Below are 16,205 nucleotides of genomic sequence, written 5' to 3' on the forward strand. Positions count from 1 at the left end.
TTTTTTTTTAATCCTTAACTGATAAAAAAACTAATCTTTAAAATAGCGTTTGAAGTTTTTCTTTTAAGTGGCAGTGGCAGTGAAATGTGAAGGCTTACTGTGCTCATTGCTTTTCCAAAAGGAACATCCTGAAGGAAAGTACTAACTGGTATGGTTCCAGACAAATATTTTTATGTGTTTTTTAAAATACAAAGCTGAAGCGTCTTCCTTAAATAATATCCTTCTCTAACAGTAAAAGCCACTTAAAATGAAATTCATTCTGCAAATTTTGCCTGCATGCCTTGGTTTTCTGGCTCTTCCTGATAGCCTCAATATTAATTAAAAAAATCTGTTTGTAAAATAACAGTAAGGAGTTAGACTTCTTTCAGGCTGTTCTTGTCTTTGCTAAAACAAGGTAATAATCCTTTCTATTCAAGTAATCGTCATTACTAAACAGTACTTGAACACCATTTAGCAACATTTCAGTGGAAAATAAAATTCTTTTCCTTCCAATTTAGAAAATCTCTAGTATTGTATTTTTCAAGAAAATAGTACTGTCAAGCTTGGTCTGAGTGCTGTAATTTAGTAATTACATTTGCATAGCAAAAATTCTCCTGCTGTTCAGCTGGTTGTACTTTCTTTCCTTTTTATCCAGATTTATTAGTGGTTTTATTCTGTGATTACAACCAAAAGAGGAGCTGTATTTCATTAGTGAGTAAAAAAGATGGCCAAATTTTTATTAGTCAAAGGAAGGTTTGGGTTTTTTTTTCTTATATACACACTAGAGTGTCCATATCTTTATATATCTTTATATTATTATACCTCACAATGTATATTTTTATTAGCTTGCAAACCTTAATCCCTTGATTAATTCATGAATTTCAGCAGGACTGGAAACAAACAACCACTTACAGGTCAGGCCATATATTTGTAAAGTAATTTGAATTCTAGTCTGCTGAGGCATTCTGCTTTGGTTATATTTATAAACATTTTTCATGATGGTGGTGGTTGTTTCTCTCTTTTCATTGTTCTATGATGATGTGCACTACATCAGCACTTTAAAAAAGTCTTTCCAGATAGAAACTTACAGCAGAAGTCTAATATCTACTGAAAATGAGAGGAGTTACCTTCTGCTTTAGGAGTTCAGTGTTTGTCGGAGGTAAAGGAGGATGAACTGTGTTTTTTTCCTACTTAAAATTGGTCTATTTCTAATTGCTTATGGACAACTGTCCATGTAGTTTCAGTCTGTGCTTCAGCAAAGCATTTCTGTGGGTAGTGTTGGTTGATCATGAACATGTACTTCTGGTGCTTGAAGAGTTTCTTAATGTAAAATACTGAACATACTGCATACCACTGTCTCTGATTACTGCCAGATGAATCAAGGTATTTGGAAATTTTTTAAAGAACCATTATTTTAATATTATTTCAATATCTAATGTAATAGACATAAAAATAATTAATACTTAAAGAAATATCCCCTAGAAATTAAGTATTTTTTTATTCTTTCTTCAGTTTTGGAAGGATATTGTTGAGGATATTGAAGTTCGTGATCTAATTTCTGACAGAAGCAAATCTCAAGGTGAGACATCTTGATTATCTTAGGACATATCTGTTGGTAAATACAACAAAGGAAGGACTAAAATTTATTTGTTTACTTTGTAGATATTCCATCAGAAGAATGGATTTGGGAATCCTTATTTCATCCACCTCGCAAGTTGGGCATTAATGATATTGAAGGGCAGCGGGTACTCCAGATCGCAGTGATCTTACGAAATCTTTCTTTTGAAGAGGGAAATGTTAAACTTTTGGCAGCTAATCGTACTTGTCTTCGGTTCCTGCTACTCTCTGCTCATAGTCACTTTATTTCTCTGCGGCAGTTGGGGCTGGACACGCTGGGAAATATTGCAGCAGAGGTAACGTGCTTCAAAACAGAACAATTCAAACACAGTTTGATAAAAGCATTACTTCAGTGTTAATTAAATTATTTTTTTTCCTTTGTCATTGTATGAATAAGGAGATAAATTATATGAATTTGTAAATAGCAATTTGAAAACAAGAATCAAAACTAAAATACAACTTATGTGTCAGAGGGCTGTAGAGAGTTTTATGCCCTGTGTACTTTACTTTGTGTAAGCTAGTCATATGCCACTGAGTATACTACCAGAATCATGTGAGGCATCTTTTTCTTTTCAGAGAGGTATGAATGTTATAAAATACACTATTTCAGTTTATTATGTTGTTTTGCAGATAAATTATATGGATTTTATAGGTATTTTATATATGTTCAGATAGTCTTTGTATTTTAAAATAGAGTGTATGAATTTAAATAAAATGAGTACTATAAGAGAGTGACACTAGAAGTATTGGTCCACTGCTGAATATTGAAAAGAAGATAGTGTTTTTATTTACCATGTACCCAGCTGCTTTTAAATAAGAAAGAATGTTACTTATGTCTGAGAGCTCCAGTTGAGAAGCAGGACTAGATAGAAACAGGATAAATGACTGTGGTAGCACTTGGGAAGGAATATTTGTTCTTACTCAAGTTTTGGTCTTTGTTGGATATTAAAATACATTTGTGTTTACTGTTGACTACCTGGGAATGCAGTTATTTTCCTTATTATGAGCACTGGAAAATGTAAATTAGACTACTACTTCAGAACAGAAAAGGAGGAGGGGGCTCAAAATGCTAGCAACAATCAAAAGCTGACAGAGTTCTGTTTTTATGGACACGAATTTGATTTATATGTGATTTATATGTATATATATTTAAACACAAATCTTATGTTTTGATATGCAGTTTAAGGATTTGAGCCATTAGCATTATATGGATAGTATTATTAATTTTTTTTTCTTTCTCATTAGCTTCTTTTGGATCCTGTTGATTTCAAAACTACTCATCTAATGTTTCACACAGTTACAAAATGCCTCATGTCAAGGGATAGATTTTTAAAAATGAGAGGTAAGATCTCTAGCTCTTCTTGTTCGTTTATTAGAACTGTAATTATTACTGTTTAAACTCTTCTATATCTTTTCTTCAGGCATGGAAATCTTGGCAAATCTTTGTAAGGCTGAAGATAATGGTGTCCTAATTTGTGAATATGTGGATCAAGAATCCTATAAAGAGATCATATGTCATCTCACGCTGCCAGATGTGCTGCTTGTAATCTCAGCACTTGAGGTGCTATACATGCTCACAGAAATGGGAGAAGTGGCTTGCTCAAAGATTGCTAAAGTAGAGAAGAGCATAGGTAAGGGAGAAGCAAAATCTATTGTTACTCTCTCTTATGAAGGAAGGAAGACTTAAGAATGTCATGTTCAGTAGTTAAAAATGTGGCTTGCATGTGTCTGTGTGCAGCTTGGGGATGGAATCTATTAAATTTATTCTTTGTGTCCTCAAGAAGTTGATGGTGCTAAAACTAGGGAAGCTAAAAATTCTGAAGTATTTTTTTTTTAATGCCATAAAGTGTGTTAAAAAAAAAAATCTACAGAAGCATGCAGGGACTTATTTTCTTTCAACACATGGCAATTTTAAAGCAAATCAATATATCCCAACAGCATTCATCTTGTTCTAATATTATTGTTGGTTTTATATTCAATACTTCAGATACATTAGTATGTCTGGTTTCTATGGACATCCAGATGTTTGGACCTGATGCACTTACTGCTGTAAAACTCATTGAACATCAGTGTATTAGCCAGCAAGGAATACTTGATGTTAGACCACAGGTAATGGATCATGGTTCTTCACAGGCCCACGCAACAGGTGTCCCAGGTTAGTATCACAGCAAGAGAGCATATTCTTCTATGAAGTTTCCCATATGGCATGTATAATTTTTGTGTGCTCTAGATTTTTGATTAATTTACATAAGTAAATGTAGCATTGTGCATAACATATGGTATCTTTTTCAAATGCTTGTTCAAAAGCAAATATAAACCTATGTTAGCCAAAACTGTTGTGAAACAAGCTTTGAAAGAACCTTTATATTTTTCAGTTGCTGATCTGAAAATTTCTAAATGTTATGTACACTTCTTATTTTAACTTACTGAGTGGAAGGAAAAAGTATCCATTCTAGATTGTTCTTACAATTTGCAGGGAATTGGAGGTTCATGTTACATTGTTTTACACTGTTATTGGACAGTAACATCCAGTATTTGATAGAATTGCAGAGATGAGATAGATAGATAGACACACCGAATCATGCCTCTATTGAAGCTGCAAGTAGCTTCTTGTTACGTGGACAAAATTGGTAACCGTTGTTAGGAAGTAGATGAGAAAGAACCACTGCAACAGACACTGGTTTGCATGCCTAAGTGTGCGGTTTGTGGAACAGGTGCAGATACTACAGCAAAAGTGACTGGAAAAGTGTAACTAAGGGGTGGTGAACAAGAGTGAGTAGGAGGAACTGATGTAACGTTGCAACAAAATCCTTGCATTGTATTTGCATCCACTTAGCAATTGGAAAAATAATTACTGTGTATTTGTGCCTGTTTTGGTGGAGTATTGTCCCACTTTAAAGTCATGCTCAATACTCTAAAAGTACTGAGATCATGGTCATGAATCTGGAAGCAGTTGTTCACAGGGTGCACACCTCATGATAGTCTTCAGTGACTGTGGCGCTGGCACACCCAGCTTCACTTTGGTAAATTGTGGTGCAGATCTGTAGTCTGCTTAAGGTGTCTTTGTGACTTGCCTTAGCTGGATATATCCTTGCTGACAGACACAGGAGAAACTGTACTGGTGGAAGTCGAAGTGCTTCATTCAGGAATAAAAAAACATTTCATCAAGTTTGTTTTTTTATTTCCCCACATTCTCTACAGCCTCTAGGACAGCACCACATGTTGCTCCACCACCAGGAATAGTAGAAATAGACAGCGAGAAATTTGCGTGTCAGTGGTAAGTATATAGTTCTATTCAAATACTTTAATGAAGAAGAAAAAGAAAAATTCTATATTCAGGTGTCAGAGAATTTGCTAGTTTGCTTCTCTCTACTGTTAGACTCATTTTTATGAAAAGTATAAAATAAAACTGTTCTCTCATTGCTTTCAAGAAGTATGAAAGACAAAACTCAACTAGAATATTCACTCTTCAACTCTTGATACTTAGATTTTGTTTCTCAGAACAGAATTTAATTTGGTTTTTAACTCTCTTCTTGATTTTATTTATTTTTTAAATTTTCAGACAGTGTTACCTGTTTCACAAGTGTTTTCATCTGATAATGTGTTGCTGTGTTACTGCACTGATATAGGAGTAATTGTTGAATTATGAAGCTAGGCTTTGCAAAACTCTGAACCTTGCGCAGATTAAGGAAGATTAAAGTATTTTCCATCCAAATTCTCTTGTTTTCAACTAAGACCGTTGTCAGATATTTAGAGAGAAACTATTCCTCCTTTGGTTCTCCTGTGGACTGAGGGTGATCTTTCTGAACTATTTGTCTTATGTAATTCTACTCACATCCTAAGTATTTGTATTAATTGGTTCCTGATGGGCCCTTTCACCTCAGCTGCTTCACAGCTCTTACGTTCATCTTTTGTCTTACTGAGCAGGCAAGGGCCTTCAAGATGAAGTTTAGTAATTTAGGTTATGGTTTATATATTTAGGTTATGATTTAGTTATACTGCCAGAAGAGCTCAGGGGGAATGTTGCAGATTCTTGTGGTCAGCTGATGTTCTCATGCTTCTCTTTGCACACTGCAAAGTATTAATAATGTGCACTGCTGGAATATTGAGAAATTTCACATTTGGACATTTAAACAGGGGTACCTGGAGTTAGACTGTCTGCAGCTCAAATTAGCAAGCTGTAAGTTGGCCTCAAGCCAAAGCTAGTTTCCTAGGCTGCGTCTTTAATTAATTGAGTGAAATATTCCGCCAGTAGTAAAACAAATTGCCTTCTCCCACCAAGTGTCTGGTGAGATTACGAATTACCTGCTGGTGCCACCTTCTCTAGAAGAATCTCTAGAAGAGATTCTAGAGAACACTAAACATCTAGCTTTAAGTAATAAAGTTGTAGGCAAGCTGAAATTTGTACGTTGTATAACGTGTAAAATAGAAAGTTTGGCTGTTAAATATGGGTAGGTACCGTGCCACAACTGTGTGCTACCATCAAGTGACAGAAAATTCTGAGACAAACCATAGAGCATGGTATCGGGAAGATTTGGAATGTCTCCTTTGTTTCTGATCCTGTGTACTTCTGCACCTGTCAGTGTTGAATAATACTATGTTGTACTTGATTTTCTCCTGGTTAGTCATATGTATATATGAGGTAGTGAAAAATAGAAATCAAAATATAGCCCTGAAAATTCTCTTTAAATACAATCTCTGCTGCCAAACAAAAAAAAAGGCAAATTGAGAGCTGAGTAACTGCCTCTTTTAAAGGGTTTTCATCAATGCTAATATGGAGTGTCTTAGATTCATGTAAATTTTCATGGTATGTTTTAGTCATTGCTTTCTGTTGAGAGAAATGGGAAAATGAGTAAATCATAGCAAGTAGAATTTAGTTACTATCTCTTGAAAGCAACAGAAGGGCAAATTAGTTAAGCTGACCTTCCTGGATGTATTATTAGCCAGCTTAGCTTCAGTAGGAGTTGTAAGGTAAGTGCATGTGACAGTGGAGTGCTAATCACAGATCCCATTTCACCATTGTAAGTCCTGAGTATCTCCAGTTTGCTGATACCAATGATAGTGTGTCAGCCTAATATGACATACCCAACTGGGCAGTCACTTGTCTGATATGCTGTATTTAATTAATACCTAAACTTTCTGTTAATACAGAGTGTAACCTCGATTTTTGTAATAGTGGAATTGTAACTTAACTGCAAGAGAAATGGCACTACACTTACTCTTCATGAGAAAACGCAATTTCAAGATTGTAATCATATGCTCTTTTATCTAGTTATATTGGGAGTGCAGACTCTACAAAGGAGAATGCACTGTAGTTTTCCAAAGTGTTATTACCATATAATAGATGTGGACAACTAAAATTTTTTTTTTTATTCTGTCTGAGTCTATATTCTGATGCCAGTATTTGAGCACTGAGTGAAAGTTGTCACTTGCCTTTGTTTGCTGCTGGGGATGAACTGTTCCTATGCCTTTGGGTCGGAATGATGGATCTGAGAGAAATAAAATTTAAATGACAGAAAATGTTTCTTTCTCTCAAAGCTTCCTGGTTAGAGGTTAGATGGGTTTGTAGAGAACCTGTAGGAGATATAAATACTTTCTTTCCCTTACAAACATTGATGTCTGATAAAAATTTCTGATGAAGAATTAGCTTCTGATGAAGAATGTCAGTCCATCTTTTGCTAAAGTAAAATCATTAAGGAATAAGAACAGAGCTATGGGGAGGAGATGTCACCAAACAGTGCATTCGTTTTTGTTTTTGTTTCTGAGTATACATTAAAAAGGCATATGTAGAGACTATTTTGCATTAAAAATATGTATATAAGTATGTAAGTAAGATGTTGCATGTAAAACTGACTGCATGTACTAGGGGTCCTATGTGTTGATTCATAAGCAGTGAGAAGGAGAAAATGAGGAACAGGCATTTGACAAAACAAGATATTAAAATGCTATTTTCTGTGTCAGATCTCAAAAGTCTCTGTGATAGAGACAGAAGTGTTTTGACAACCCTTTTAAAAGTACATTTTCTGTATTTTGCTTCATGGTTTATTTTTTCATCCTCAGGTTGAATGCCCATTTTGAGGTGAACCTTGATTGCTCAGTCTCTCGAGCAGAAATGTATTCTGAATACCTCTCTACTTGTAGTAAATTAGCTCGAGGTGGAATCCTAACATCAACTGGATTTTATAAATGCCTGCGGTAAGACAAGAATTCATGCAGCAATAAAGAATCAATTGTATGTGCTCAGTACTAAGCTGTAGCTTTAGATTTCTTTGAGAAAAGATCTGAGTTGTAAGGCATTCAGTTTTGGAACTTTAATTGAAAGAAATGTTTGGAGTTTGTTAATTTTGTTTCATTCTGTTTCAGAACCTTTGATAAGGTTTCTTCTCTGCATATAGCCTTTTTAATTCTTTCCAAAGTAGTTTTTTTAGAGTTTGTAGTTTTCACTTGTATGAAATGTTGACCATTTGGTGGACCTGCTGGTCCTCAATTATGAATACTTACGTGCTATTGTAAAATTCTGCTGGGTTGCAAAGATGCAGGCATACCTGCAGTTACTCTGCACACAAGACCAGTTAACCAAAACAAAAACATTACAAAAGGGTTGAGTTGTTATTTATTAACAGAGAATTTATGTTATATTTGGCAGAACTGTCTTTCCAAATCATACAGTGAAGAGAGTAGAAGATCCAAGTAACAATGGTCAAGCACATATACACGTGGTAGGAGTGAAAAGGAGAGCTATACCACTTCCCATTCAGATGTACTATCAGCAGCCACCACCGTCGTCTACCCCAGTTGTCCGGGTTGATTCAGTTCCTGATGTGTCTTCGTCTCCTTTGCCAGCAGGTTTTTAAATTAATATGTATAAAGTATTTAATTGAAACCGTACTAAAAGCCAAAATATTTTGAAAATAGTTTGAAAGTGTTGGAAGCTGGTGCCCCATGTCTTGATTGAGTTTATTTAGTAATGTTGGGAATAGTATTGCAGTATGTACTTGCATGCCGTTCTGTGTTTGATGTGTAAGCCATGAACTTGCCAGTCAGCAGACAAGCCATTGTTGCTGCATCATTAACTCAGATGCAGTGTAGCTGAGAAGAGAAACTGCTTCATAGAGAGTTGCAATTTCAAACCTTGGGTTTTTAAAAATTTGTTTTGTTAATGTGTTTTGAAGTAATTTCCGCTTTGAAACTTTTACTATGTTTTATTTCAACAGGAATCCCACATGGGCTACCAAGTGTAGGAAATCACTATCAGAGGACCCCTATTAACCAGTCTTCAACTTTGACAGCAACACAGATGTCTTTTCCAATTCAAGGTGTTCATACTGTGGCACAGACTGTTTCTAGAATTCCACAAAATCCTTCTATTCATACACAACAAAATGCTCCAATGACTGTTATTCAGAATAAAGGTCCAATATCCTGTGAAGTAGTGAAGGCTGCAGTAATACAGAGCTCTGTTCCTCAGTCTGCAGTTCCTGTTACTATTGCCGTGGGAGGAGCTTCTAATCAAAATCACAGCACTACAGGCCAACAGCCGTCTGTTACTGTTGTGGGTTCTCAGACGTTGCTTCACCACCAACCTGTAATTCAACAACAATCTCCACTGCACGCAGTGGTACCAGGACAGATACCTTCAGGCACTCCTGTTACGGTAATTCAGCAAGCTGTACCTCAGGGTCATATATTTGGCAGAGTACAAAACCTACCAGCATGCAGTTCAGCAGTTTCACAGGGTCAGCAGCTAATCAGCACATCATCACAGCATGGGCAAACATCATCTCAGCAGTCTTCTGCGGGTAACCAGCAACAAGATACAGTCATCATAGCACCACAGCAGTACGTCACAACCTCTGCATCTAACATTGTTTCTGCCACCACAGTTCAAAATTTCCAAGTAGCAGCTGGGCAGGTAGTTACAATCGCAGGTGTCCAAAACCCACCAACATCTAGAGTAGGGTTTCAGAATATTGCACCAAAACCTCTGCCGTCTCAGCAAGGTTCATCTGCTGTACAGCAGCCACAGCAGCAGCCTCCGCCACCGTCCCAGCAAAGTGTAGTGATTGTAAGCCAGCCAGCTCAGCAAGGTCAGACATATGCACCAGCCATTCATCAAATTGTGCTTGCTAATCCAGCTTCTATTCCTGCTGGTCAGACTGTCCAGTTGGCTGGACAGCCAAGCATTACTCCATCATCTTCTCCATCCCCAGGTCCAGTCACAAATAATCAAGTCCCTACAGTTATGTCGTCTTCATCTACCACTCCTCAGTCACAAGGACCCCCTCCTACTGTTAGCCAGATGCTTTCTGTAAAGAGGCAGCAGCAGCAGCAGCATTCACCAGCATCGTCGCAGCAGCAGGTACAGGTACAACAACCGATGCAAATGCAAGTTCAGTCCCAGCAAGCTAATACAGGAGTTGGCCAGCCCAACTCTGGTGAGTCTAGCCTGATAAAACAACTGCTTCTTCCGAAAAGAGGCCCCTCAACTCCAGGGGGGAAACTTATACTCCCAGCTCCACAGATTCCTCCACCTAACAATGCAAGAGCTCCTAGCCCTCAGGTGGTTTATCAGATGGCCAATAACCAGGCACCAGGTTTTGGAGTTCAAGGACAGTCTACAGCTCAACAGCTGCTAGTTGGACAGCAAAATGTTCAGCTGGTCCCGGGTGCAATCCCACCCCAAGGGGCCATGCAAACAGTACCCATTTCTAATTTACAGATATTGCCAGGCCAGTTGATCTCAAACAGCCCAGCAACTATTTTCCAAGGGACTACTGGCAACCAGGTTACGATAACAGTTGTGCCAAATACGAGTTTTGCTACTGCAACTGTGAGTCAGGGAAACACAGCTCAAATCATTGCTCCAGCAGGAATTGCAGTGAGTGGAGCACAGACAGGAGTTGGGCTACAGGTGCAAACACTTCCAGCTACTCAAGCACCTTCAGCTGGACAATCACCGTGTACTGCTGCTCCCCCATTCAAAGGTGATAAAATAATTTGCCAAAAGGAGGAAGAAGCAAAGGAAGCAACAGGTTTACACATTCATGAACGTAAAATTGAAGTAATGGAGAATCCTTCCTGCCGAAGAGGAGCTGCAAACACCAGCAATGGGGATGCAAAAGAAAATGAAATGCAGGTGGGAAGTCTTTTAAATGGGAGAAAGTATAGTGACTCCAGTCTACCTCCTTCTAACTCAGGGAAAACACAGAATGAGGCCAATCAGTGCTCACAAGTCAGTAATGGGCCATCATTAGAAATGGGTGAGAATGGAGCTCCTGGAAAGCAGAACTTTGAACAAACGGACACACAGGAAATTAAAAGTGATTTGAAGAAGCCCCTAGTTAATGGAATCTGTGATTTTGATAAAGGAGATTGTACTCATTTGAGCAAAAACATTCCAAATCACAAAACTTCCAATCATGTAGGAAATGGTGAGATATCTTCAGTGGAACAACAAGGGAATTTGGATGCCACTCAGCAAGATACTGCCAAAGGTGATCAAGGGGAAAGAATTTCTAACGGGCCTGTATTAACTTTGAGTAGTTCACCTGTTGTAAGCGGTACACAGGAGGCTGCAAAACTGTTAACCCAGCAACTTAGTGGTACCAACACTGATTTACCTAATGGACCTCTAGCTTCAAGTTTGAATTCAGATGTGCCTCAGCAACGCCCAAGTGTAGTTGTCTCACCACAATCTACAGCCTCTGTTATACAGGGGCATCAAATCATAGCAGTTCCACACTCAGGACCTAGAGTGTCCCAGTCTACCCTGTCCTCCGAAGTTCGGTCTACTAATGGCACAGCAGAATGCAAAACTGCAAAGAGGCCAGCAGAGGATAATGACAGGGAAACTGTTCCAGGAATTCCAAATAAAGTAGGAGTTAGAATTGTTACAATCAGTGACCCCAACAATGCTGGTTGCAGTGCAACTATGGTTGCTGTGCCAGCTGGAGCGGATCCAAGCACTGTAGCGAAAGTAGCAATAGAAAGTGCTGTTCAACAAAAGCAGCAGCATCCAACCACGTATATACAAAGCATGGTCACACAGGTATGTTGTGGTGTTCTTTTTATGTTTATTCTGACTGTGATTCTTACTAATACTGTGAAATAACATGGCTGAAAATGTGAACTCGGTCAATACCTCTTGCATAGTATTTAAAATATTCAGAAAATTATGCTTTCTGTTCTTCACAGATTAAAGTTCTAACAGTTTACGTACTTCTTCATTATCAGTGACAATAGTGTAATTTAAAATTTGTAGCTTGATAATATGCAGTGATGAAAGAACTTCTGCTCACTCTTTTTTCCCTTAAGGATTAACTGTTCTGAAAACAACCATGATTTGTTGGATAGTCTTGTAAAAATGTCAGTATCGTTCTGCACTTTATTCTTGGTCACTGTGGAGGGTGAATATGGTTTTTTGAAGTTAATCACCACACCTGCATCCAGCTTGCTGAAATGAGTTGAATTTCTTGCATTTAAAGGTGATCTTTGAAGTCTTACTTTGTGGGTTCACTACAGTCAGGAGAAAGTATTGTTTTGTAAATTTGTTGGAATATTTACATTCATTTATTATAAAATATTTGCAACATTTATTTTACCAATAAAATAAGCATTGTTTTGGGTAGGGTTTTTGTTTGGTTTTTTGTTTGTTTGTTTTTTGCCAAGCTATGTAGAGGGTTGTTGTGGTTTTTTTCTCCCTTGAGAATCTCCTTGAGATTAAACTTCATTTAATTTTTTGGAAGTGGTTAGTCCCAGCACTTTACTAGAAATGAGGTATGGCCATCATTTGTACGATTACTAATAAGTAAAAATAATAATGTTTGAAATTATTTTCTCTATAATTATTTTAGTTTTGTAAACAGACAGAAATTCCCTCTCCACAAAAACATTCCTAACCTGAACAGGAGCAAAAGGAATAGAATGGTAGGTCTGGCAGTTAAAGTTCTGACAGACCAGAGAGAGGAAGTGAAGTTCTGAATGTATGTTAGTGCATTTTGACCTTAAAGTAACAGGTCTTTTATTTCTTATCATTTTTTGTTTATTTGGTTGGGGTTTTGTTTATTTGTCTTCAACACAGTAGAAGGTATAGACCTTAGGGACTTAAACAGCTAGAACTCAAAATGTGACAAGTGATGGCTAGTGCTACTTCTGTGTCAAGTTGGGTTTCTCTTGGAAGCTTTCAACTTTCCTTTATCTGGTTGTCAAAAATCAGGGCTGAGTTAACAAGTTACCTTTCTGGTTTTCTTTCTCTACCTTTTTCTTTTGACTGCTGCAGCGTTACATTCTTAAACTGTCTTCGAATTCACTCCTGGATTTTCAGCTAGATTTTGTTAGAGTGAGATCTGTATTATTTTGATATGTTATTTATCTTTGTTCTTCCTAGAAACAATTTTACCAAAATGAAAGTGTCTAGCATAAGAACACTAATGTGCTAGTATTCATGTAGTGTGGATATAGTAACTATGCCTTGCTTTTTACACCTAGTGTCTTTAGCTGTTACACAGTTGGAATTTCTGTTACAGCTTTACTAAGGATTTGGCTGATGCACAAAATGGTATGGCTATGTCTCTGGAATGGAATAAATATTAGCTATGTTTAGTTATTCCTTGGATATGTGGCTGACAATAACAAAGGACTCTATGTAACCTTTGTTGATCTCACCAAGGCTTTCGATACTGTGAGCAGAAAAGGTCTGTGGCAGATTTTGGAATGTTTAGGATGTCCCCCCAAGTTCCTCAAAATGATCATCTCGCTTCATGAGGACCAGTGCGGTCAAGTCAGATATGGTGATGCACTTTCTGAGCCGTTTCCAATAGCCAATGGTGTGAAGCAAGGCTGCGTTCTCACACCAACTTCATTCACAATCCTCTTCAGCATGATGCTCCAAAGGGCCACGGCAGACTTTGATGATGAAAACGGTGTCTACCTTCGATATCGTAGCGATGGGAGCCCATTCAACCTAAGGTGACTGAAGGCCCACACTAAGACCTTAAATCATCTTGTCCGTGAGCTGCTTTACGCTGATGATGCCGCCCTCATCGCCCACACAGAACTAGCTCTGCAGTGTTTAACATCCTGCTTTGCAGAGGCTGCTGAGCTGTTTGGACTGGAAGTCAGCTTGAAGAAAACAGAAGTTTTATATCAGCCTGCACCTCAGGAAGTCTTCCACCATCCCCACATCACCATTGGTGAAACAGAGCTCAAATCGGTTCAGCAATTTAATTACCTAGGAAGCATCATCTCCTCAGATGGTAAGATTGATGCAGAAATAGACAACAGGTTAGCAAAGGTGTACAGAGCTTTCAGTAAACTCCATAAAAGAGTGTGGTGAAACAAACACTGGAAGAGAAGTACAAAGATCAATGTGTACAGAGACATTGTACCGTCTACTCTTTTATATGGGTCTGAATCATGGGTCATTTACCGCCATCATTTGCGTCTCTTAGAACGTTTCCATCAGTACTGCCTCCATACAATCCTAAACATCCACTGGACTGACTATGTGACCAACACGTCTGTCCTTGAACAGGCAGCAGTCACGAGCATTGAGGCCATGCTGCTGAGAACACAGCTGCGCTGGGCAGGGCACGTCTCCAGGATGCAGGACTGCTGCCTCCCTAAGATCGTGCTCTATGGGGAACTTGCCACTGGCTGCCGCAAGAGAGGAGCCCTGAAGAGGAGATACAAGGACTGCCTGAAACAATCCCTCACCCTTGGCCATATTGATCACCACCATTGGTCTACTCTGGCCTCCAGTCGGGAGGCCTGGAGACACACCATCTGTAACGCTGCTGCTGCTTTAGGGAACACACGCAGGATCACTCTCGAGGAGAAAAGACAACGCAGAAAGAATCGCGTCTCGTCTGATATCACCTGGGGAGTCTTTCTGCTGTGCCTTCTGCAACCGGACTTGTCTATCTCGCATTGGCCTTTTTAGCCATCAGCGCGCTTGTAGCAAGCGTGGGTAGAGCCCTTCTCAAATCTTCGTTCGCGAAGCCATGACATGATGATGATGATGACGTGGCTGACAAGAATTTTCAGTTGTCTCAAACAACTACTAAACTCTCAGACTTTAAGAATTTTGAGAAGAGTGAAATATTACATTTAACTGTTTCATTTGATTTTGATAACATGTATCATGATAATAGAGAGGGGAAATAGGAAAAAAAAGAGAATTTTTTCTTTGTTGATAGTTTCTTTTTTATATTATCCCTAATATTGCTATCATTAGTAGTTCCTACATTTTCCATTACCTGTACAAACAGAAGTGCTGCTGGCTGGGTTTGCCATTCAGCCCAGATTTGCAGATGAGGAGAGCTTGGTTTAATGTCTCCTTCCCTGAAAATTTGCTCATTCTGCTGTCTGTAGGATGCTCTTCCTTTCTTCAGAATTACAGAAATGTGGGGAAAAGGAGTTAATTGGTTTTGATCTTGGTGAAAAATAGATTAATTAGCTATTTGCTTTAACCATATGGCTGTGTATTTATGAACGATGTCTATCATGACAATGCAAAGTACTGACTTATAATTGAACCCATTTTATAGAACTCTGGTTCAGATCATAGTTAACATCATAGTTTGACATAAGGCTTTTAAGGATCTTTTTCGCTTTTTTAAAATAAATGCATTGGACTATAAACAGTATCAAAGTTGTTCTGGCCAGCTCCCAAAGCTGCTGAACAGCTGCAATAGCCGTTGCTTTTTCCAGAAGAGCAGATGTTAAATCTCTCTAATATTGAATCTGCTTTTAGAAATAACTTTGAGATATCCAGAAATACTAAAATGTAGTCAAATTCTCATGAACTTCATGTGAGTTTTAGTGATGACTTTTTTTAAGGTTAAACCCCATATAATCTTCTGTTTTCTCACTCCCGTTTTCACTCTTCCTTGTCTGATAAGCAGCTTCTTTGTCCCTGACTTTGGGAAAGGCAGCAGCTAAGGAACACTTCTTTTTGACTTGAGTGTCTGCATTATTTTGTCCTCTCTGTAGTACCTAATATAAATTGGCAGTCTTGCAGAAGAAATAGGAGTATGTGTTTCTTTCTGCAAACACTGTAACATTTATTAGAAATACAACTCAGTGGAGAAAAATGGTGAGGGACAGAGAATAAAGGGATATTGGCTATGGCAAAGTTACATAGCTGCTAAAGCTTTTAATGTGTTTGCTTGTTATCTTAATTTTTTGTTTTAAGCTACAGCTTGTATTTTAGAGAAGTGTGAAAGGGATGGAAGAAAAGAAATTGTAATAAAAGTAAAACCAAATGGGAAGATTGGAAAAAGAGATGTTGAGGACAGAAGAGAGAGTATTGTTTATGCAACTACAGCAAGATTAGTTGTCATGAACTGCAGAGAGGAGAAAGGGAAAATGCTTGAAGATAAGGAAGGATAAACGAATAGGGGAGGAGGGGATCAGCAACATGAAATGTAAGAAAAGTAAGAAAAAACGTAAAATAATGCTTAAGGGAATGTAGAAGTTAAGAGAAATTTGTTTTCGTTATATGAATGGTAGTTTGAAATGGGCTGGTACTTATGCTTGGGGAATTATGTTAATTTAAATGGCCTACTGAAATAATAAAAATTACATGCTTACTGTTTCTGGGACAGCCC

The 16,205-nt window shown here is 38.0% G+C and overlaps 1 protein-coding gene across 1 annotated transcript in view; it reads left to right on the forward strand.

Annotated features, from left to right (window-relative positions):
- ARID2 (AT-rich interaction domain 2) overlaps nt 1-16,205 on the forward strand; it is a 103,321-nt gene that overhangs the window by 65,910 nt on the left and 21,206 nt on the right. The window contains exons 7-15 of the mRNA XM_050324892.1: nt 1,492-1,558; nt 1,642-1,892; nt 2,842-2,938; nt 3,018-3,227; nt 3,584-3,751; nt 4,798-4,873; nt 7,657-7,791; nt 8,243-8,442; nt 8,811-11,644. Coding sequence (XP_050180849.1) covers nt 1,492-1,558; nt 1,642-1,892; nt 2,842-2,938; nt 3,018-3,227; nt 3,584-3,751; nt 4,798-4,873; nt 7,657-7,791; nt 8,243-8,442; nt 8,811-11,644 — 4,038 coding nt within the window. The remainder of the gene's footprint in view (nt 1-1,491; nt 1,559-1,641; nt 1,893-2,841; nt 2,939-3,017; nt 3,228-3,583; nt 3,752-4,797; nt 4,874-7,656; nt 7,792-8,242; nt 8,443-8,810; nt 11,645-16,205) is intronic.

Source organism: Myiozetetes cayanensis, unplaced genomic scaffold (assembly GCF_022539395.1).
Source record: "Myiozetetes cayanensis isolate MyiCay16 unplaced genomic scaffold, myiCay2020 scf3, whole genome shotgun sequence".
Classification (NCBI taxonomy): domain Eukaryota; kingdom Metazoa; phylum Chordata; class Aves; order Passeriformes; family Tyrannidae; genus Myiozetetes; species Myiozetetes cayanensis.